This window comes from Peromyscus maniculatus, chromosome 1 (genome assembly GCF_049852395.1).
Source record: "Peromyscus maniculatus bairdii isolate BWxNUB_F1_BW_parent chromosome 1, HU_Pman_BW_mat_3.1, whole genome shotgun sequence".
NCBI classification, from domain to species: domain Eukaryota; kingdom Metazoa; phylum Chordata; class Mammalia; order Rodentia; family Cricetidae; genus Peromyscus; species Peromyscus maniculatus.
In genome coordinates, this window is record NC_134852.1 from 181,009,539 (window position 1) to 181,033,488 (window position 23,950).

The window sequence follows — 23,950 nt, forward strand, 5'->3', positions numbered from 1 at the left end:
AGAGGTGGCACATTTATCAAGAGTGGAGCTTTAAAACTCATATATTCTTTGATTACTTAAACAAAATCAAATCTTGAAACTCCTTGAACCTAAGTCAGGATCGTTTTAAAGAAGTCAAGAAACATGTTGGGGGGGGGGGGGCGGAGGGGGAGACAGACTGAATTGGATTAAAGGCTAAGAGTGCCAAGGGTGATAAATGTGCAGAATCTTAGGGACAGAAGTACAGTGTGTCCCAAAAGCGATGTGTGTGGAGTAAGTAGAGGGGAACACGGGGTTAACAGGGCAGGCTCGCAGATCTCTTACCGCCCGGATTTGGAGCTCCACCACCACCTCCAGAGGCATCCTTCCCCGTGTGGGCGAAAGCGCCGGAAAGACAAGATCCTTTTGTGCCGAGCCTTGAACCAATTATTTTAGTTTACATCAAGGCGAGTGTTTTCCAGAAGCTTCCCTGGCCCCCCACCCCTTGGTTACCCCATCAGTCCCCCCAGCCCAGGTCCCTCCCACCGGGCCGGGTATCTCACAACAAGCTATGGATTGTAAGCTTGCAGAAGGCGGAAGCGTCGGGTTGCCATGGACACTCAAACGCTCAACCTTCTCCCCTGGAACGCTGGAAAGGCCAACGCGCAGGCGCGCTAATGCTCTGCTGGGAACCTGAGTTCTCATCAGCCTCCCTGGCGGTGGGCCGGGCCCACTGACTACTGCCTACAGGCCTGAGAAGCTGCCTGCAGAGCTTTTGCGTTCTTTCCCTGGATTGTCTACGGCCTCGGTTACTGTGTTCAAATAATAACAGTTTCCATCCCAAAAGTAGGATGAGATCATAGCTCTGTTATGTAATCACTTCTAGTGGCTATGGGACCGCAGACACTGGGATTCCTGTAACAATTTCTATTTAGCATAGTTGCCTGTCCCCTAGGGGACTCCCTTATTAAATGTCTTGTCTCCTTCTTTTGCCTCGGAAAACATGTTCACTGTCGTTAAGAAATGAAACAGTGTACTAGCTAGAAATAGATCATTTCTAAAGAGACTTAAGTTAGGAGTCTCAAGTCTGGAAACAAAACTGTCAGTTCCTCTTCACTGCACAGTTCAGCCTTACCAAGTAGTTTAAGACAAGCATTGCATTGCATCATCTCCCAGAGGAAATCGGTCAGGTAGCAGACAGAGTAAGACTTCTCAAGTGGCAAGAAAAATGACATTTTTTTTTCTATTTTATGTGATTTTAAAAACAACAGTGGACAAGAGGAGAATGGGGCCGTTTTTAGCAGATTCAAAATTTCCCAGAAGGCTAATGTCTCAAAAAAATTAAACAAGTAAATACATAATAATCTTAAAGAATTGGGGCTAGGCCATGCGGTTCAGTTGGTAATGTTTGCCCAGGCTAGCGTTCAGCAGAACTACATAAATCTGTCTTTAATTGATGTTTGTACTCCTAGCACTGTTAAGAGAATCAAAAATTCAAATTTAGCCTGGAATATCTAATGAGTTTGAGGTCAGACTGGACCACATGAGACCCTGCCTCAATAAAATAGAATTTAAAAAATTATCTTGTGATTTATTATTAATACTTTACATTGAGATTTATGCAGTTAGAAATGGTGCAGGAAGATGTCCCTAAAGAGATACCTCTGAAGATAATCACTTCAGGAGCTATAGTTCATTTTTCTGAAAGGAAAAAACCCAGTGTGATGAAGAACGGAGCATTCGTCTATACCCAGCTCCTAGTGCTCTCTCTGCACCCGAAGATGTATACAGATGGGTGCCCAGCTCTCTGGATGCCCAGAGCACAGGTATGTCCTACCAGCTAACTGGCACAACACCCACGATATCACAGGAATAGCACTAGTTGATAATACTAATACTGTGTCAAAACAAATTTGTAGTTAAGTTTCTAGGGGTAAAATAGAAGAGGAAACAATTCTTACTGAAGATCTACAAAAAGATGGGCATGTTGCATGTGATCATTTCATTGGCACAGTAGATCTCTGAGGGAGATGTTACCTGTATTTTACAGCTTCAGAATGGAAGCCAAACAGCCTTTTCCCCAAGGCTACATAACTAATAACAGTCATGTCTGAGTCCATGTCCCTACCACCCTCACTGCCTCCACAAACAGAGATCTTATTGGTCCTTGGAGACCCTGTCCTATCCACAAGCTCTTCGTTTGCTGGTCTACCTCTTAATATTATTAGATTCTCCTCTCTTCCTAACACTTGGTATTACTAGACTGCTGTGGAATAATCCTTTTGTACACTGTGAAGATTTGTCACTCAGATGGGTTTAATAAAAAGCTGATTGGCTGATAGCCAGGTAGGAAATATAGTTTGGACAATCAAACTGAGGATGATCGGGAGAAGGGCAGAGTGAGGAGAGACACCATCAGACTCAGAGGTAGTAAGACATGCTGGAGAACAGCTAAAGCCATGAGCCACATGACTAATATATAGATTAATAGAAATGGATAATTTAAGTTGTAAGTAAGCCTGAGCTACTGACCAAGCATTTATAATACTAAGCCTCTTTGTGGTTATTTTGGAGCCAGCAGTCAGAACAGGAAAATTCTGCCTACACTAGACTCACCTTGATGGAATGGTAGAGCCCTGAATTCTTTGGATTTCCCTTGACTATCTAGCCATTCTTCTTGTCTGTGTTTTCTCTCCTTTACCTGGCCAAGTAGTATTTTTAGAATCCTTTGCTTAACTCACTGTCCTTTGTAGCACGAACCTTAAAGGGCCTAAACTCGGGAGCCAGATGGGTGAATGCTTAAAGATCAGAGAAACAGAACAAGCCACAGCTAACCTCACCTCTCCAACTCCTCAGCTGATCGTTTTCTCAAACTGGAAGCCTCTGTGTCCTCATCCAAATGGATCTCAGCTGAACTGCTGCTAGAAGCTTAACTAGGCTCTAGTTTCTTGTCCTCACGTCTTATATACCTTTCTGCTTCCCGCCATCATTTCCTGGGATTAAAGGCGTGTGTCACTATGCCTGGCAGTTTCCAGTGTGGCTTTGAACTCACAGAGATCCATCCGGATCTCTGCCTCCAGAATGCTAAGATTAAAGGGGTGTGTGCCACCATTTTCTGGCCTCTATGTCTATCTAGTGGCTGTTCTGTTCTCTGATCCCAGATAAGTTTGTTAGGGTGCACAATATACCGGGGAACACAATTATCACCGCAGTCCTTTGTTGAGGTGACACTCAATATAGATTCTGGTTAACACACACAAATTTGCATATGCCACCCTGGCTTCTATTTAGTTCTTCCTATTAAGGTTGCTTTTTTCCCACCATGGTCATCTCAGACTCCCAGATGCCACAGAAATGTGGAAGTTGCTATAGACGTAAGTGTCAAGGCTGTCTTGCAAACCTTTTAATCAGTGATGCTGCCTATTGAGGCTGGAGACCGAGCAAAGCCATTCAAGGATTGGACTGTCACCAAGTCAATTCAAAGGAATGGCTTCATCTCCTGCTGTGGGACAGTCTGTATGTCAAATTGCTCTGATTGGTCAATAAATAAAACACTGATTGGCCAGTGGCCAGGCAGGAAGTAGGTGGGACAAGGAGAGAGGAGAATTCTGGGAAGCGGAAGGCTGAGGCGGAGAGACACTGCAGCCGCAGCCATGACCAGCAGCATGTGAAGACGCCGGTAAGCCACCAGCCACGTGGCAAGGTATAGATTTATGGAAATGGTTAATTTAAGATAAAAGAACAGTTAGCAAGAAGCCTGCCACGGCCATACAGTTTGTAAACAATATAAGTCTCTGTGTTTACTTGGTTGGGTCTGAGCGGCTGTGGGACTGGCGGGTGACAAAGATTTGTCCTGACTGTGGGCAAAGCAGGAAAACTCTAGCTACAATCTCCCATGGAGCTATCTGTACTGGGTTGTTTTTTGTTTTGTTTTGTTTTTTTGTCAACTTGACACAAGCCTAGACATATCTGGGAAGGACTTTTAATTGAGAAAATGCCTTCATAAGACTAGCCTGTGAGCAAGTCTGTGGGGATTGTCTTGATTAACAATTGATGTGAAAGAGAACATCCCATGGGGATGGTGCCATCCCTGGGCCAGTGGTCCTGAGGTGTATAAGAAAGAAAAGCTGAGCAAGTCAGTGAGCAGTGTTCCCCTATGGCTTCTGCCTTGAGTTCCTGCTCTGACTGGCCTCAGTGACAGAATGTGACCTGAGAGTTGGAAGATGAGGTAAACACTTTCCTCACCATGTTGATTTTGCTCACAGTGTTTTATTACAATAGAAACCTTAAGACAGTAGGTTTTGCGGTCATAAACAGATGCCAGTGAACAGCCTCTACTTCCGAGTGCTTCTGCCGTGCAGCTTGATGGCCTCAGTATTGCAGAAATGACGCATCACCCATCCTGGTCACATCCTGGTCACAGGAGAGAAAACAAAAGCATTCTCCAAACAGGAATTTCCAAAGAGTGAATTAACCAGGAGTAAGAATGTGACAATCAGCTTCTAATGACCAAGATGTTCCTTTTAACTTAAGGAAGTATTTGACCCAACATCATAAATACTTTTCAAATAACAGAAACAGCATTCATGTGAGGGGAGAAACTATTATTTTAGAGGAATAAAAGGAAAGGGTGTGAGGAAATACATAGTGTTGGTGGGAATGAAAATGTTATAGTAGTCTATGGCTACTATAACAAATTTCTGTATTCTCAAGACCTTACATTTTTTATTTTCTTCCAGTTTTTTGGAACAACAATCTAACTTACATCTTACCAGGCAAAAATTTAGGTGGCAAGAGGGCTTTACCCCAGCACCTTTTAGTTCTCTTTCATTTCCAGCTTCTAAAGGTTTCGGGTACTCCTTGGCACAAAGCTCCCGTCCTCCATCTTCAAAGCCAGCAATATCAAATCAAGTCTTGCTCATGTTCCTTAGTTTTGATTCTGTTCTTCACTTTTTATAATCTTTGTGACTGGGCTGGATCGAGGCTTAAAAGCACTTACTGCCCTCGCAGAGGACCCAAGTTTGGTTCCCACCACTGAGGCTGAATGGCTCACTGAAGTGTGTAAATCAAGCTCTAGATGATCTGATGACTCTGGTCTCTGCTGTCACCAGCACTCATGTGCATACATCCACACAGACACACACACATATGCATAATTTAAAATAAGATAATCTTTTTTAAAAGATCTTTGTGACCACATCAAGACCACTCAAGAGAATCCAAGATAATTCTCCTATTTTAAGGGTAATTGGTCAACAACCTCATTTTCACCTGAAACCTCAATATCCCCTTTATTATGTAAGATAACATACTTTCAGTCTCCATGTTTAGGATATGGACATATTTGGGGACAATTATTTTGCTTACAACATACAACTTCTTTAGAAAGTGATTTGATAATGTCTCTCAAAAATTTTAATTTGGCTTAGTATTTCTGCTGCTAGGAATTTATTCTGTGGATATACTTTCACAAAGAAACCATGAAGATTATATGCTGCATCATTAAGATTTAAAAAAATAAGAATCAAATGTTCATAAAGTAGAGTCATATTAAAGCTGATAGATATTAAGCATCAGGAAGAAAGAATAAAGCAGGGCTGGAAGTTTTAACAGTAAATAATCTCTAAGAAGAAAATAAATGCATGCCATAAAAATACATCTAATACACTGCCATTTCAAAAAGAAGGAAAATAAAATATGCATAATTATGCTTAACGTGTTTCTGGGGCAGGAGGGCAAGGAATTACTAGAGACTTAATACTATATAGCTTAGGAAAGAGCCTCAGATAGAGTGATTGAAGGGAACCTTGCTTTTCATTTAATACCCTTCGATGCTGTTAAATGGTATTTTCCCCAACAATTCCCATTGCTGAATCCAAAAAAGAAAACAAATTAAATAATTAAAAAAACATAAAACAATAGAAAAAGAGAAGCCTATAAACATAGAAAAGAACAAGAGACCACACTTCAACGGTTGGAGCCAAAGCCTATGTATTCTATGTCACAGAAACACCCATGCAAATTTATCTGCCACTTCTATTTTCAAGGTAAGGGATTATATCCCATGACCCACAAGTGTTTCAGGAATCCCACCCCTGAAATGGTAGGCAACCTTCCCTGCATGTTTAGAAATGAATTGCTCTAAAAGAAAGCCTGCTGCTTTCTTCAGAGTTTCAAAGGACTGTTAGTCACCTCAGGTTATAGGAGCACTTCTGAGTGCTTCTTGAGATCTCTACTCTAACATCCAGTGAGCTCCCCGGTGAAAGTGTGGCGCAGTGGGGAGACACGGTGCCTGTTAGAACAGAGGCCTTCTCCTCTTCATCACATTTATACCTTCTTATTACAGCTAGATGTTTCTCTCGGAAGGCAGCTATAGTCCATGACAAATGATTGACAGGCCTTTGAAGTACTGTTCTAACCCATTTATTTATGCCTGTACTCCAGGGCTGATTTGTTAGGCCCTACAGTCTTCCATGCCAGTGAATTCTCCTTTAGCAAGCATGAATAGTACCAGAAGATTGAGTTTCCAAAGTGAGTATTTATCAGTATTTGTGAGAAATGCCTGCTGAAAAGAAAAACTAGTTCCTGAGACAACCCAGATTATCTCAGCAATAATGCATTTCCAGAGCACTAATTTGCTTTTTGTGCACAAATCCAGCTTTAAGATAGATATGAGCTTTAAGATAAGACTATCTCTTATATCCATCCTTTCCCAAAGTCTGTCTTTAAAATGTTCTTTAACAATTCAGCTTTCTCACAGTCTAATATGTCAAGAAGAAATTTTACCTTTCTTTTACCATGAATAAATAAATGAACTGCTCCTGGCTCTTTCCTTAGTTTTAACAAACAGTGTAAAGATGAAGTTTATATTTTAAAAATTATTTAAATTGCATCCTTTGGGGAACTACCCAAGAATGATCAGGCTGTTGCTAATTATATCACTATGGTAACACTATATGCTTATCTATTTAATTCACAGGATGGATCTACAGGAAGCATTTTGATTGGGAAAATGTACATTAAGTTGAATCAGGCTATTAGTGCTGCATTGCCAATATGGTGGCAACATATAACTAAGTTAGCTAGAACAAAATAAAATTTAGTTCCTCAGTCATATTCCCATTGCTCAGGAGCCACATGCGGCTGGTGACTATTACACTAGCCAGTGCAAAGAGATCATTCTCATCATCCAAGACTGTTCTAGCATGCAGTATTGCTCTAGACTTAACTGCTCTTAAAGGACATGAGGGATAAACAGGCTTTCATTTTGTTTTTCTTTGTTTTAGTGTCAGGTGTAAAACCTAAGGCCTTGCGCATGATAGGCAAGTACTCCACCACTGAGCAATGTGGCCAGCTAAGAAACACATTAATGACACCACAAAGAAGCCATCCTATAAGTCACATCTAGAATGTAGAGCCTTCTGTGTGACAACTGAAACAGTCAATGCCATTGTTAGAACAAAGGAAAGGTTGGCAGGAACTGGTACAGATTTTAAAAATATCAATAACCAAATATTGTATGTGGGCCATTTTTGCACCTTGATTTTAACAAACCAACTCAGTGTTTGAGAATTCCCGGAAATTTTGACTATATTTGGACATTCTATAATCCCCAGTGATTAATTCTGATAGGTATGATAAAGCCTTTGTGTCTTTGTTTAGACACATTAACTTCGTTTGAGATGCACACTAAGGTACTGTATTACTACCATTTTGTTACTGTGAAAGCATGCCTGACAGTCAAGGAAAGGTTTCCTTTGGCTCAGAGTTTGAGGGTACAGTCCATCATGGTGGCCAAGACACAGCAGCAGGAGTGACGCTGCTGCCCCCTTTGCTTGGGTCCACAGTCAGGAAGCTGAGTGGGATGAATGCAGGTGCTCCACTTGCTCCAGAACCTGTCAACTCCACTGACAGCCAGCGGGCCTTGCCAGCGTGAAACTGGAGGTTCCTCCCCTGCAGTCCATTGGATGGGGCCACCCACATTCAAGTGTGCGTCAGTAAAGACGATCATCAGAGGCATAGATCGGTAAAATGACAGAAAGCTTTAATTTTACTTTCAAGTATTCCAGGAAATGAATAAAAGGAATAGAGCAAATGTAGTAAAATCCTGACAATGATCGTGATATGAGGTTTCTGTGGTCTAAACATTAGTGTGTTTAAAACATATGCCTTTCAATCTGTAATATGTGCTTAAATAGGAAAAGCTACCACATGCTTACATTACCTCCCCCACCCCACACACAATGGTCCATTAAAAGGACTCTTGGCGGCATCAGTCTTAAATCCCTTTTCATAGCCATATCACATACATATAAAAGGAAAATATGGTGATAAATTCAATGAAGATGCAGACAATTACCAGATAGTATAATTAATATCTTGCAATTATTTCATAAGGAACACCATGGAAAGAAGAATGCAGCCCTGCACTGTGAGAACAGTGGTCTTCATGCCCAGCACAAAGTGGCAATTTGAATATTGCTTAATGAATACATAGCTCTCAGCCAGGGCTATGAGAAAGACCGGTCTCAAAAAACAAAATAAAATCAACCAACCAAAAATGAATACTTAGTTCTCTGGAATTTTTGGGAATGCTTCCAAAGAAAGAGCAAATTAAAATGAAAAGGCCTTTAACAATCTTGAAGCCATTTGAGATCTGAGCCTACACATGGGCTCTGTTTCATATAACAGCATTAGCATTTATAAGCCAGACTAGTGCTAACCTCGGATTGAGCTGGACTCACTGGCATTTGTGGGCTCAACAATGACAATGATGACACACAAACCCTTCCTTGGAGACAGCTGCTAGGAATTTGTACTATATACTCTGCAGTTGGAAAGCCATTTATTTCAGAAAAACTAGCTTGCTCATTAGAAGATGAATTAAAACATAAAACAATTTGTAGAAAATTTTCCAACATAAGAAAATGAAGAAGTATAATAAAGTTCCAAAACTTGTTTTTTTATTGTTGTTATTTTAAGTATTAGGACTAGTGAGATGAATCTATGGCCAAGGTACTTGCCACATGAACCTAGCAACCTGAGTTCAATCAATGGAACCCACCTGTAAAGGTGGAAGGTGAGAACACATTCCACCTCTAGCCTCCATATTTGTATACCACGAGCGCGCATACACACACACACACACACACAACAACAACAACAACAACAACGATGTTGTTGGCTATTTTTTCTCTTTGGGGGGGGGCCACCCAGCTCCCAAATAAATTCACACACAGAAGTCTATTATTACTTATGAATGCCCAGCCTTAGCTTGGCTTAGTTTCTTGTCAGCTTTTCTTTTTCTTTTCTTTTCTTTTTTTTTTTTTTTTTTTTTTTTTTTTGGTTTTTTAAGACAGGGTTTCTCTGTGTAGCTTTGTGCCTTTCCTGGAACTCACTTGGTAGCCCAGGCTGGCCTCAAACTCAGAGAGATCTGCCTGGCTCTACCTCCCGAGTGCTGGGATTAAAGGCGTCCGCCACCACCGCCCGGCTTTGTCAGCTTTTCTTAACTTGAAATTATCCCATCTATCTTTTGCCTCTAGGCTTTTTCTTTTCTACTCCTGTATATCCTTTCTTTGTTTCTTAACTCTGTGGCTTGCTGTGTAGCTGGGTGGCTGGCCCCTGATTTCTCCTTCTCTGGCTCCTTCCTTTTCTCTTCTCCTCCCAGATTTCTCCTTCTACATATTCTTTCTCTCTGCCTGCCAGCCCCACCTATCCTTTCTCCTGCCTTGCTATTGGCCATTTAGCTCTTTATTAGACCATCAGGTGTTTTAGACAGGCAAAGTAACACAGCTTCACAGAGTTAAACAAATGCAACATAAACAAAAGTAACACACCTTAAAATAATATTCTACAACATTACTGTGCCTAGGCACAAGCTTTATGCCCTGAAGTTAACAGTGGCTCACAACGAGGCTTCTCATACTGTCATATTCACCCCTTCATCACTTATGGTTTGAATATGAGATGTCCTCTGACAGGCTCATGTGTTTAAACACCTGAAATACCAGTTGGTCTCAGTGTTTTGGAAGGCTGTGGAACCTCTGGAACAGACGGTCCAGCTAGGAGAAGTGGGTCTCTGGGAGTGGGCCCTGAAGGTTATGTGTGTCTGCTTCCAGTCTAAGTCAGATGCTTCCGGATCTGCCAAGATGTGAGGAGCTGCAGCTCCGTGTGCCCACCACCGTGGTGCTGGTCCAGCATGATGGACTGGTGCTGCTGAAACGGTGAACCCAGAAAAACCCCTTCTCCTTACAGTTGCTTCCGCTGGTATTCTGTAACAGTGATGAGAAAAGTAATAGTCATCTGTCGAAAAGCATACTTCTTCATGTCCCTCTTCTGCTCTTTTGCCTGTATTTAATCCTGTTTCCAGCCATCCTGTGTCACTGCCATTCATTTCTTCACTGTATGTGGTGAACACTACTGTGTATCAGGCACAGTTCTGATTTCTACAAGTGTGAATAAGGTGCAACCTGTGATCATGTGGCACTCACATTCTAGTGAGAGAAGAAACACAAAGTAAGAACAGGAAAAGATAGTACAGCGAATAGCAAGAAAAAATATACAAAGCTGGAGGGTTACAGGTTAGAAAGGGAGTGAACCTGATTTAGGCTCAGCAGCTAGGCTAGCCTCATAAGTAAAGGACATTTGACCTATGAGAAGCAGAGAGGCGGAGTGGGGGAAGGGGACGCAGGGTGGCTTGCCTCTCTGTTTACTGCCTTTATAACTCTGGGAGCCTGAGCTTGTGCATCTTGTGGCTTTCTGAGTCTTAGAACACCCCTCCTGTTTGGGGAGAGGGAATGTTCAAATTCTAAGGAAATAGCTCATTTTGGACATGTTAAATTTTAAATGTGCATAATACATTTAAATACATTTAAACGGGGATGTCTGAACTGCAGATACATAAGATGAGGCTAACTGGGGTTAAAGTCAAGGCTTAGATCACAATCTGGGAACAGTCAATACCCAGATGTTGTTTAAACCTATGGTCATTGACAAGATCCTTCCCCACACAACATCTGAGGATTTCTAAAATTAGAGATCAGGCAGAAGAGAGGGAAATCGAGGAGAGCAACTTAGAACTCACAGTGAACTCTGCATCGACAGAGAGCTGGTTTCTCTGCCAGGCACCACTCGAAGCACTTTGTGGTTTCAAATAAAGAGGGGAAGAAGTTTTTCCCTTTTCTCTCGCCTGTCACACTTTCCCCGGGGGCTTTTTAAACTTGACCTCAACAGGGGTTGAGTGAAATGCTTTTCAACTTTTATTTATGATTATAAAGTTATATACTTGTAGGAAAATCATCAATCAGCACAATACAGGAATGCTAACAGTGAAGTAAGACAGACCCTCAGAATCCTTCCTCCGTGGCCTCAGCCACCAAGGTAATTATTAAGTTTCTTCTATACCTTCCAAGATTTTTACACACACACACACACACACACACACACACACACACACACACACATCTTAGAAAAAGTGTGTTCTCACTCTACACAGATTTCCTTAACTCAGTGCCCCGTCTATTGTAGCCCAGGGTGGTGGTGAACTTGGTACTTACTCCTCATGCCTCAGCCCTCCCCAGGATTACAGACATGTACCATCACACTTAGTTCATTTCAGAGATATTTCTATATCAGCCCACCTAGATCTACTTTATTCTTCATCTGTGAGCAATTCCATTGTTTCTACTTATTTATTTTTAGCTTTCCTTTACCAACCCAAAACATCTTTGTAGATACAATCTCTGGCTACTGCTGTAAAAATACTGTTGGGCATTTTCCTGGTCGTGAAAAATCAGAAGAGAAGCACATAAGCCTCTCATGTCATTCCTCTTCCCTAAAGGTTACACGGCATTTCTAACTACATTCTCCTCATGCATTAGTCAACCATTAGGATTAACCAACCTTAAGAGCTTGCCAACCAGAGCAAGGGAAGATGGGGCACTGGGTAAGAATGCTAGCTGAGCAAGCATGAGGACCTTAGTTCAAATCCGCTGCCATCGTGTCAAAGGCCCGCACCTCTGTAAGAGGACTGAGGCAGAAGGATCACGGGGCTTGCATGGGGCCAATCGCGAGTTATCAAGCTCAGGGAGAGACTGCCTCAAGAGAGTAGAGTGAAGAACGATGGAGCAGGCCAACTGATGTGGTCCTCTGGCTTATTCCTGTGACCCTCCGCCCCCTCGCACAGTTTGCCAATCAAAGGCTGAAAGATTGATGTTCTGTTGTCTGGTCTAATTATGAGCAGGCAACAGGGCCTGATTGTTAGACATACAGGTTGTTTGTTAAGTTGGACTCCTTGCATCCTCGCTGTTTCTCTTTCTGTTCTAGAAATTGAAATTAGGGCCTTATCTGTGCTAGGCAAGGACTTTACCACCGAGGTATATTCCCAGTCCCTGGGTCTCTGTCTGTTCCTCTGTTTTGTTTTTCAAGACAGGGTTTCTCTGTGCTTTCCTGGAACTCAAGCTGTAGACAGCCTGGCCTCGAACTCACAGAGATCCGCCTGCCCCTGCCTCATGAATGCTGGGGTTAAAGAGATGCACCACCGCCCCGCCTCTGGGTCTTTCTCTTAAAATGTGGTCTCTGGTAATCTGGAAAAAATTCATCTCAAAAGAGAAAAGGGACAGCCAGCGAGGGCACGGATCTTCACGATTCTACAAGATGAGGGGCAGGAAGCCCTCCGATTTGTCTACCACTCGTCTCAATTCTTCACAAACGTGTCTGCTCCAGCGTTTTATTTTTAGCGTCTTGTCGTGGGTAACTTGAAGTTAAGGCAAAGTTGGCTCTGCTTCCTAAAACGCCCCCCGTCCCACTCCCGTCCCCGCCCATCCCCGACGCCGACTTAGACTGCAGCACACGGAGGAGCTGCAGTCCGGAAGCACGAGAGGAGGAAGAAGCCAAAACTCCCTTGGACCGCCGGGATCCGAACCCCCAAAACCGCGGGCCTCCCTGGACGTCAGCTCGGGAACCTTACCCCCACCCCGTCCGCTCAGGCGCGGCCACGCCCTGTCTCGCCCACCGGAAATGACGCCGCGGCCGGCTACTTCTTCTTCCGCAGTCCCCCCGGCGGCACGGCCCAGGCCTGCTCGGGGCGTGCGTCGGCCTGGCCGGCGGCCGAGGAATTCTGGGTAACGACCGTGGCCGGCGGGGCGGCTGGCTCCGCCCAGCAGGTTCTACTCACGCCGGGGCGGTTGGCGGTGGCGGTTGTCGGGCCCGGGCCAGCGGGACATGGAGCAGCCGTGGCCGCCGCCGGGCCCCTGGAGCTTCCCGAGGACTGTCGGGGAGGCCGAGGAGGAGAGCGACTTGGACGTGTCCCCCTCTTCTTCCCACTGCCCGCCGGTGCCTGGCGGCGGCGCCCAGGTGAGAGCAGCCTGCGTTCCCGGGGGGAGGGGAGCGGAGGGGAGGCGGGCAAACGTCCGCGGGCAGCGCGGGGGGCCGGGGGGCCAGCGCCGGCAGCGTCTTCCGCGAGAGAGGGGCTGGCCCCGCGCGTTCCCTCCCCGATCCCCACGTCCACGCACGCTTGCTCGCTCGTCCCTTCCCCTCGGCCGGCCACCCCTCACCTTTGCAAGAGGTCCCCCCTCCTCCTCCCTCTCGGGTCGGCGCCGAGATTCGCGGGGGGCGGCTCGGGCTGTGCAACTTGACTTTTATTCGCCCCCTCGTACGTGCTTTTTTTTTGATCCGAGCCTTTATTCCGAGCTCCAGCTACTTTGTGCAGAGTTGATAGGAACAGTGAGTGATTGTACTTGGATAATAGGACACCGAGTCCTGACATCAACATCTCACGTGCTCTTTTCCCACGCTGACATCTCAGCAGAATCTCTGAGCCTCGCTTCTGACGTTGGCACACACCTCCCTTTCACTCAATCACCGGTCCCTTACTGTAAAAACCGTTTCGGGCCGCCCCAGCCTCCCGTGAAACGTAACAGCCACAGAAGTGGCTTTTCTTTCGCAGTGCTACCCCAGTCCCTGATATTACTTGTGGTTTTCTACCCAGCTTTCCTGCCTCAGAAACTGCCAGGTGTGATATGTCGTTTAGTTTTTCTGGGAGTGCTTACATACATCACCTGTCATGACTTCTCACCTGCGTGTGTTTTGAACTAGTTTTCAGGAGCACAGACAAAACGCTAATTTGTTTAATGAAATTGATTGTAGGTGTCTTTTTTCCTTAGGCGTTTTTTTTTCTTCTCAAAACGCAGTACAATATTGTAACAAAATTAATAGTTCGTGTTTGTTTTTTTTTAAATAAAAATGACCGGTTTAAATTGTTTGCCATGTAGGATAATGGTGTTATGTCAGCCAGCTGAGTTAACTGGGTTCACACACAATATGCTGTTTCATAACCACAGGCTGTATTCATCCAACTAGTCACAGGGAAAGTGAGGCAAAATGAGAGTTGATGGGTCAGTAGTCACCTACTAATTATGGCTCACTAGTGTCATGTGTATCCATGGTCTTACAGAGGGAGAAAATGAACAATTGTAGTGTCAGTCTGAACAGATGTGGCAAGGGAAAATGATCTCAGGAATGTCATTGCACTGTGGTTGAAAAAAAGAAGTAATCCAAGAAATTCAGTATTTGAAAACATGTTTTCCCTGTGCATTTGTTTAGGTGATGGGGGTTTGAAAGTCAAGAGGCTTATTCCTTCATTAAAAGATTTCCCTGAGGTCATCTAGTTAGTGGCAGACTCCTCACTAGAACTTATGACTCCTAGTGCTCTGTTTTTTTCCAACCTACTTCTGCACTGCCTATCTGGAGAAATACTATAGAATTTTATTTGTATGAGAAGGCCTTTAAATGGTGATAAAATGTGCAAAGTCATTACTCCTGAGGACATAAAAATTACAAGCCTACTTATATTTCTTGTTAGCTTTAGGACTTAAATTTGGGGGTTAGAATATTTAAAAACAAATAAAATGTTTAATCAATCAACGGGCTTTTAAAATCTGCATTAAATGGCTGTCTTAATTTTTATCAAATATGAGAGAGAGTGCTATCTCAATATAACAAGTGATGTGTGAAAAGACAAGCCAGAATTTGGAAGTCCTTTTTGAGAACTTTAAAAAAAATTCTGTGTATTTTTATTGACATTTTCATACACTTATGTTTTGATCATGTTTTTCCACTCTCCTAACTCCTCCCAGATCCTCCCCCCTCTCTGCCCACCCACCTTTATGTTCTTTCTCTTTTAAAAACAAAAGTGAAAAATCAAACAACAAAAACACCAGTAAGAATAATTAAATGAAATAATTTTAAAATGCTAAAATGAAACAAAATATCCACAAAAACCCATGGAGTTCCTTTTGTGTTGGCCAACTATTCCTCAGCATAGGGCCTGCCCTGGAGTGTGGTTGCTGGTACCCAGTAACATTCCACTGAAGAAAAGTGATTTTCCCTTTCTAGCAGCTATCAATTGCACATTGCTTCTTGGTTAGGGGTAGGGCCCATGTCCACTTACCCCTCTCAGTGCTGAGACCCGTGTGTGGCTTGATATTTGAGAACTTTTGATGTAAAGTTACACCAGTAGACTTGAATAATAACAGTTCCTTTGCAGAGTTTTTGTTCATTAAAATTACGTTCTTCTAAAATTTTATATGATTACAGATTAAGACCTAATATAGGGTGGGAATGTAGCTCAGCAGAGAGTTCTTGCCCTAACATGGGTTAAATTCCCTGTATTGCATTCTTTTTTAAAGATGCAATATTATACTTAGTCATTCCAATGCATGTTGGATAGTATGGCCAAATGGTATAAGGGTAGTCCATGCAGAATAAATATAAATCTTGTATTTGGTTTGATTTGAGAAACATTTGCTTCTGTATAATTAGAAAGTAAAGATACCCCATATATTCATAATAGCCTTTATTGGTATGGCTTCGTCTTTTACAAATTAAGTTTTACAGCTTCATTTTCCTCCTTTATATGGCTTCATTTTAAAGTGTAGTTAACTTATTTTTCTTTTTTAAAAGAATCATTTATGTATATGATTGTTTGCTTGCACAAATGTTTGTGCACTCCATGCATTCCTGATGCCTGCCAAGTACAGAAGAGGGTGTTGAATGCCCTGGAGTTACAGACAATTGTGAGTCATCATATGGGTGGGAGGAATCGAACTCAGGTCCTCTGCAAGAGCAGCAAGTGCTCTTAAACCCTGAGCCAAGTCTCCAGCCCCATAATTTTTCTCATGTATCAAAAAGTAAAAATAAGTGTTGGTTATTTAGAGACAAGGTGGTATCTGGGCTTTAAGCTTTCATAATGACTAAATAAGGTACCAGGAGAGCAACTGTCCACATACAGCCACAGTCCACATACACATACTGTAGAAATCTTGAATGGGCCCGAAAACTCAGGAAGTAGGAGAGGTTTGTTTATTACCTGCCTCAGAACAGTTTGTTCAAGAAGTAAAGATTAGTTTATTCATCTAACAGCTATTAAATTATGACTCCTTACAAAGCTGGTAGTCAGAGAGAAAACTAAGTATATACCCTGTTGAAAATAAACACCACTTGGGAGGCCAAAGCAGATGGATCTCTGTGAGTTCGAGGCCAGCTTGGTTTACAGAGTGAGTTTCAGGACATCCAGGGTACACCCAGAAACCCTGTCTCAAAAGAACCAACAACAACAACAAAAAAAAAAAAAAACCCACTGTAGAAATGTGTATACTTTGGGTTTGGAAGGAATGGACAAGAAAAGGCTTAAGGATCGGGCAGGAGTTGAGTAGAGGACAGAGGGTTGTCAGGGAAAACAGGGTCCTGAGGGTGGGAAGAATAAGCCAGGGAGTAAAAGTAACTGGAACTCAGGAGTCTGTGCTTTCTAATAATGGACTCTAATAAATAGCATGAGCCCCCCAGCCCCTCTTTCTTGGAAGGATCACCTGAGTAGAGTATAAAATGGCTAATGAAGACTAAAAAATAGGATTATATTTGTACAGTTGAGATGTAAAATTATAAAGGCTTGAATACTGAAACAGGTGTGGGCACAGATTGAGAACAGTGATTCTCAGTAAGTAATATAAAATTGTGCTTTTAACCAAGAAATCCTAAAAAAAAAAGCCCTCAGCTTTTGTTGTTGAAACAAGGAATATAAGGAATTAAATACCTATTGCATTTACATAAGTAATTATGCAAATATGAAAAGTAAATACTCAGAGCAGAGTCACCAGGATAGACCAGTTGGCACTTCTTAATTTATTTAACCTTTACTTTTTTCATTTGTATTAAGTTAATATATAATACTATATGATATAATCATTTATAAGTAGAATTTTCTATTACAAACTCACATCTCCACAAATTGTGATAACACAAAAGTAAAGTAGAAATCAATCAAAGGATGCTCAGTGCAGGGAGAACTTGCAGGTTAAAGCTCTAAAGGTCTGGTTTTCAGGATGAGAAGCTGTAAATAACTGAGGAACTGGACTTAAGCTTTGCTTTCCTTCTGGTGAAGGATTCTGGAGCCCTCACATCTGATGCTTGTTGTGGACCAGCTGTTACAAGTTACTGACAGTTGCCCGGCTTTGTGTTGTTAGTTGTCAGGGGAGGGGCATAGATGAACAAAGAAGCTCAGAGTCTAATTGATGAATGTGAAATGTCATTGAGGACAAAGAATACAGATATGCTGTGCTCCAGAAACATCACAGAGATCCTTGGAGTTGAAAAGCAATGGACTGTGATATTGTTGCCACCATCATTCCTTACTAATACTGTTGTTGTTACTTTTTATTTAGATGTATAGCGATGGGATTGAGCTAGCTTGCCAAAAGCAGAAAGAATTTGTGAAGAGCTCTGTGGCGTGCAAATGGAATCTTGCTGAAGCCCAGCAGAAACTTGGCAGCTTAGCACTGCATAACTCTGAGTCCTTGGATCAGGAACATGCCAAAGCACAGACCGCAGTGTCAGAACTGAGGCAGCGGGAGGAAGAATGGCGGCAGAAGGAGGCGGCTCTGGTCCAGAGAGAGAGGATGAGTCTCTGGAACATGGACGCCATTAGCAAGGATGTTTTTAATAAGGTATGATCTTTTGTTGGACCATAAAGAAAGAAGAGCAGGGGCTGGGTATGTGGCTCAGAGGTAAAGCATGCAAGAGACCCTGGGTTCCATTCCCAGCACCGCAGATAAAAGTGAAGAAGGAAAAACCGACGCTTCTGAAAATCACTGTTAGCATAGCAACGGAGAGTCCTCTTAATCAGCAGACATCTCAGGCCTTGCTTTCTTCAGCATGTAGGGAGGCTGGGAAGATGGAGTCGGGTAGCGTGATAGCCTGGGCCTGTGTACTGCAGCTGACATGTGAGTGCTTCCTGATGGTGCTCTGCTGTCAGCTTCCTGTCAGCTTTGTACCACATAGTTACAGGATTTGTAAATAAAGTCGTTCAGTTTACCGGCACAAGTTTAGTAAACTCAGGTAATCTTTTTTTTTTTTTTTTAATTTTAAGTTTTATTATACTAGGTTACATAAAGCCATTTTCATGCAAGTATACAATATATACATGTACTTTGACATAGTCAGCTCTTATGCCCTTCCATTCTCCCTTTTCTCACCCATTCCTCTTCCTGTTAGTTGCCTATGTGCCCCTAGATAGTTTCACGTTGTACTTTAGTGATTGTGTATATTTATAGAAAATCTAGGGCCTAAACATGATAGAAAACAGGCTATATGATTATATCCAGGTACCGTTTATTTTCCTGCTAATCACATAACCTCATTCTTTTTTTATGGCTATAAAATAGTGTGTTTTATCTGTGTGTACTGGTGTATGTTTGCTCTCACTTTATCCATTCAGCTATTGGACACCCATGTTAGTCCCTAGCTATTGTCCTAGCTAATAAAATAGTGCTGCAACAAATTTTGGTGTGCAAATATCTCTGATATATTGACTGACATTCTTTTAGGTAAATATCCAGGAGTAATATAGCTGGGCCCTATGGTAGATCTATTTTTAGTTTCTTGAGAAACCTACATTCTAACTTCCATAGTAGCTGGGCTCTCATACAATTCCTATTAGTGTGTTAAGTGTTCCCTTTTGTCTGCAACCCTGCCAGCATTTATTGCTATGTTGTGTCCCGTCCTGTCCGCCGCCCCCCCCACACACCCCTGTCCCCCTCCCCACAGGGTTTCTCTCTGTAGTTTTGGTGCCTGTCCTGGATCTCACTTTGTAGATCAGCCTGGCCTCGAACTCGAGATCCACTTGCCTCTGCCTCCCAAGTGCTGGGATTAAAGGCATGCCCACCACCACCCAGCTGTTACTTGTTTTTGTAATGGCTGCTGTTCTGGTTGGGGTGAGATGGAATCTCAATATAGTTTTAATTTGTATTTCTTGGATGGCTGGTGTTGAAATTTTTTATATATTTATTAGCCATTTGTATTTTATTTGTATGAGAATTGTCTGCTCATTTCATTAATCCATTTATTGATTGGGCTGTTTGTTTTGATTCTTTGTGAACTATAATAAAAGATATTAAGGACAGTGAGACAGTTCAGCAGGTAAACATGCTTGCCACCTGAGTTTGATCCTTAGGACCCACATGGTGAAGGGAGAAACACTTGGAGATTGTCTTCTGACCACCACACATGTTCTGTTGCACACACACACATACATGCTCCTTATGCAAATTAAACAACTAAATGTAATAAAACATTTTAATCTTAAAACAGGTATTATACCTCTGTCTGAGGTATAGCTAACACAGCTTTTTATCTCATTTTCTAGGCTGTTTTTCTACGTGGAAATGCCATATAAAGTCTCTGGTTAATTGCTGGTGTTATTTCTTGACTGACTGGACTCCTATTCAGAGTCTTTCCTATGCCATTATCTTAGTGTTTTCTTTACCTTTTCCTTTACTAATATCAAAGTTTCAGGTCTCTCTTGTTGGTTGTTTTTTACTTTTTATTCTTTGGGGGCCTGCCACCTAGCTCCCAAATAAATCACACACTGAGTCTTATTATTTCATATGAATGCCGAGCCTTAGCTTGGCTTGTTTCTTGCCAGCTTTTCTTAAATTATCCCATCTACCTTTTGCCTCTGGGCTTTTACCTTTCTCTATTTCTGTATTATATCTTTTCTTTTCTTTTTATTCTCTGCCCAGCTGGGTGGCTGGCCCCTGGAGTCCTTCTCTCCTTTTCTTGTTCCTTGATCCTCTCCTTCCAGATTTCTCCTCTTTTATTCTCTCTGCCTGCCAGTCCTACCTATCCTTTCTCCTGTCTTGCTATTGGCCGTTCAGCTCTTGATTAGACCAGTCAGGTGTTTTTATAAAGACAGGCACAGTAACACAGCTTCACAGAGTTAAACAAATGCAATATAAAAGAATGCAACACATCTTTGCATCATTAGACAAATGTTCCACTGTGGTAGAATATTATTTTAAGGTGTGTTACTTTTGTTTATGTTGCATTTAACTCTGTGAAGCTATGTTACTGTGCCTGTCTAAAACACCTAATAAAGTCTAAAACAGTCTAATAAAGAACTGAATGCCCAATAGTGAGGTAGGAGAAGGGATAGGCAGAGAGGATAAATCAAAGGAGATATCTGGGAGAAGAGGAGAAGAAGCCAGAGAAGGACAAAGGACATCAGGGGCCAGCTGCCCAGTTACACAGCAAGCCACAGAGTAAGAGCAAGATTTACAGAGGAGAAAGGGAAAAGCCCAGATGCAAAAGGTAGATGGGATAATTTAAGGAAAGCTGGCAAGAAATAAGCCAAGCTAAGGGCAGGCATTCATAATTAAAAATAAGCTTCCATGTGAGACTTATTTGGGAGCTGGGTGGGGAGCCCCCCAAAAGAGCATAAACAATTGTAACACATCTTAAAATAATATTCCACAACAGGTCTCACATTCATCCTTTTGGATGAGAGATAAAGTTCTAGATTCTTCCATGTGTGGATGTCCAGTTTTGCCGTCACCACTTAAAGAGGCTGTCTGTTCTCTGATACTTTGATTTCTTTTTGACACTCTTGTCAGCTGTGGCTGCATGATAGTGTACTGTTTTTGTTACTGTTGCTCTAGTACCATGGAAATCAAGTACATTGATACCTCTGGCATTGTTCTTGTAGCACAGTGGTGTTTGGGCTGTCTGTGGTCTTTGTGCTTCCATTTGAATGTTTTGGATTTTTTTTTCTCTTTCTGTGAAGAAACACATTGGGATTTTGATGGAGATTGCATTGAATCTGTAATTGCTCTTGGTATGATAGCCATTTTCACAGTGTTAAATCTTGTATTCTATCAACATAGGAGATCTTTCCATTTCCTTTGATTTCTTGCCTCAGCGTTTTAGGGTTTGTACTATAGACGATATCTTTTACTTCCTTGGTAGAAGTAGACTTATTCCAAGGTCTTTTGTTTTGTCTCTATTTAAGGCAATTGTGATGCAATCTTTTTTTCTGATTTATTTTTCAGCATGTTACTAGTCTGTAAGCTATTGATTTTTATGTTAGTTTTGTATCCTACAAATTTGCTGAAAGTGTATCAAATTAAAGATATTTCTAGTGTAGTCATTAGGGACTCCGGCCAATAGGATTATATTATTTACAAATAAGAACACATTACTTCTTCCTTTTCTATTCTTCTTCCGTCTTAATGCTGTGAGACATCAAACACCATATCGAATAAGAGTGAAGGAATTAGGCACCCTTGTCTTGTTTTAGGTGCCAGTCTTTTCTTACAAGTATTAGTATGGAAACTTTGAAACAGCCCTTTACAATTAATAATCTAGATAGTTCAGACTTTTAAATAGTATAATACTTTTGCCAAATTAATAGTTTTCTTGTTATTTATTTATTTATTTATTTATTTATTTATTTGGCAGAATCAGTTTGTTTTGTTTTGTCTTACTCTGTTTTTTAGATAGGGTCCCATTGTGTAGCCCTGGCTGGTCTGGAACTTGCTCTATACCCCAGGCAGGCCTCAAACTCAGAGATTTGCCTCCCCCCCCCCCCCAAAAAAAAAAAGGCATGTGGCCCCACACCCAGTCTTGAGACTTGTTCCTGCCATGTATCCATGTCTCACTCCAAACTCATAATCAGCAAGGCATTGTGTCACATGCCTTCAAACCCCAGCCAGAGTCAGGAGGGTCCCTGCAAGTTGAGGCCAATCTGGTTCACATAGTTTCCAGAATAGATTTGTCTACATAAAGAGACTCTGTCTCAAAAAAACAAAGCAAAATAAACAACAACACAACAAAACAAACAGCTCTTCTTCCTTAGCTTGTGAGTAGTGGGAGCAGTAACTGGCAGAGTTAGTAGTTTTTTGTTTCATGTTTAGGTTTGTTTTTTTTTTTAAGTGTGTGTGTGTGTGTGTGTGTGTGTGTGTGTGTGTAAGTGTGTGTAAGTGTGTGTAAGTATAAGGGGGGTGGGGGAGAGAGCAGGTGTGTGCACAAGAGCAAGCTTACTAGGGCATTGTAACATGAGTCTTAAAAGGTCTTATAATTAAAAACCCAGAGCCAGGTATTGGGGTGAAAGCTGAAAGATCAGAGAAGCAGAACAGCCAGCTACTAGCTTACCTCTACGAAATCCTCAGCCTCAAGAGGAGAGTTCCTGTTTCCTCATGCCTTATATATCTTTCTGTGTCCTGCAATATTAATTCCTGGGGTTAAAGGCGTGTGTCACCACTGCCTGGTTCTGTTTCTCTCATGTAGCCCAGTGTGGTCTTGAACTCAGAGATCAGACGGATCTCTACCTCCTGAATGATAGGATTACAGGTATGTGCCACCACTGCCTGACCTCTATGTCTAATTTAGTGGCTGGCTCTGTCCTTTGATCCTCAGGCAAGCTTTATTGGGGAACACTACACAGTATATCACCAGGGGATGTGTATGAAGGTCAGAGGATAAGTTAGTGGAGTTGGTCCTTTCTTTACATAATGTGAGGCCATCAGTCCCTTGACCTGCCTGGCCACCTCACCAGCTCTAAGTTTTCTTCAGGACATTATTCGGTTTCTCACTAGTGTACAGAAGCCTTAGCTTTCCCTTTTGAATCTGAAGAAGAAATGGATTTAAATTGTAGAATCACAAGAGAGCTTGTTGTTGAAAGAATGTGGCAGAGCCAGTTTAAGCAAATTGTGAAAACATTTTGGTGTTATCCACCCAGCATTTTTATCTTCTTCAAGTAGTGGGGAAAAAAAAAAAAAGACAGTTCATCCTACTTAATGAAGGTCACCACTGTGTTATAAAATTTATGTTAGGGCGTATATAGTGTTATTTCTTAAATACAATTGCTTAAATTGTATTTAGAAGTTTGAAAGCTCTTACAGCTATAGATTTTTTTGTTTGGGGAGGTTTTATTTTTGTGTTGCTGGAAGTCAAACACAAGGCACTGTACTACTGAGCTGATACCCCCTAACCTCTGTAGGCGATTTTCGTTTGCTGTCTAGAATACTGTTTATATACATGAGGAAATGTGTAGAAAAGCATTCACTGCTTTTAAGGATAGAGGCATTTATACTGATGAGAGCAACTAAGTCAAAGTTAAGATTACTTTGCTCACAGCCCTCATTTGTGCCTTCTAAAGCAGTGGTCAAAGCTTTGGGGATTTTAATTGAGCCACCTTATTTTATTAATGAAGAAGCTGAAAACTAAATACCTAATCAAGTACTGGATTAAGTCTGAGGAAGGAATGCTAAACTGTGGGACTGAAAGATTAGTTAAGAGGACTGTCCACTCTTGTAGAGAACCTAGGTTTGTGTTCTAGCACCCAGATGGTGGCTTATAACTATCTGCAGCTCTAGTTCCAGGGAATCCCATGCCCTCTTCTGGCCCCTGTGGTCACAGTCATGTGTGTGGTGCACATATGTGTAAGGCTAAACACCCAAACACATAAAATATAAAATGGAAAAAGATGTCTTTAAGAAGGAAAACATTTCTACTTGGCCTGATGTATAGTATAGGCTTGTAATCCAGCCTACTTGGTTGGATGAGGCAGACATTGTACAAGTTCAAGGTAAGCCTGGGCAATTTAGTGAGACTTTATCTCAAAATAAAGAAGTGAAAAGGACTGAGGCTGGAGCTCAGTGGAGAG

The 23,950-nt window shown here is 42.0% G+C and overlaps 2 protein-coding genes across 10 annotated transcripts in view; one reads left to right on the forward strand and one right to left on the reverse strand.

Annotated features, from left to right (window-relative positions):
* Spata6l (spermatogenesis associated 6 like) overlaps nt 1-13,265 on the reverse strand; it is a 73,823-nt gene extending 60,558 nt beyond the window's left edge. For 4 of the 8 annotated variants that reach the window (XR_013048012.1, XM_076561879.1, XM_042262371.2 and 1 more), the window contains exon 1: nt 304-553. Coding sequence is in view for 4 of the 8 variants with exons in the window: in XM_076561879.1 (XP_076417994.1) it covers nt 304-342 (39 nt within the window). In the remaining 4 variants the exon portion in view is untranslated. Of the gene's footprint in view, nt 1-303; nt 574-13,132 lie in introns of those variants that run through there. The other 4 variants (XR_013048013.1, XM_076561860.1, XM_076561874.1 and 1 more) reach the window with 3 other exon arrangements.
* Nucleotides 13,177-23,950, forward strand: part of Cdc37l1 (cell division cycle 37 like 1, HSP90 cochaperone) — a 29,720-nt gene continuing 18,946 nt past the window's right edge. For both annotated transcript variants that reach the window (XM_006991079.4, XM_076561905.1), the window contains exons 1-2: nt 13,177-13,311; nt 17,676-17,957. In XM_006991079.4, coding sequence (XP_006991141.2) covers nt 13,180-13,311; nt 17,676-17,957 — 414 coding nt within the window. In that variant the 5' untranslated portion in view covers nt 13,177-13,179. The remainder of the gene's footprint in view (nt 13,312-17,675; nt 17,958-23,950) is intronic.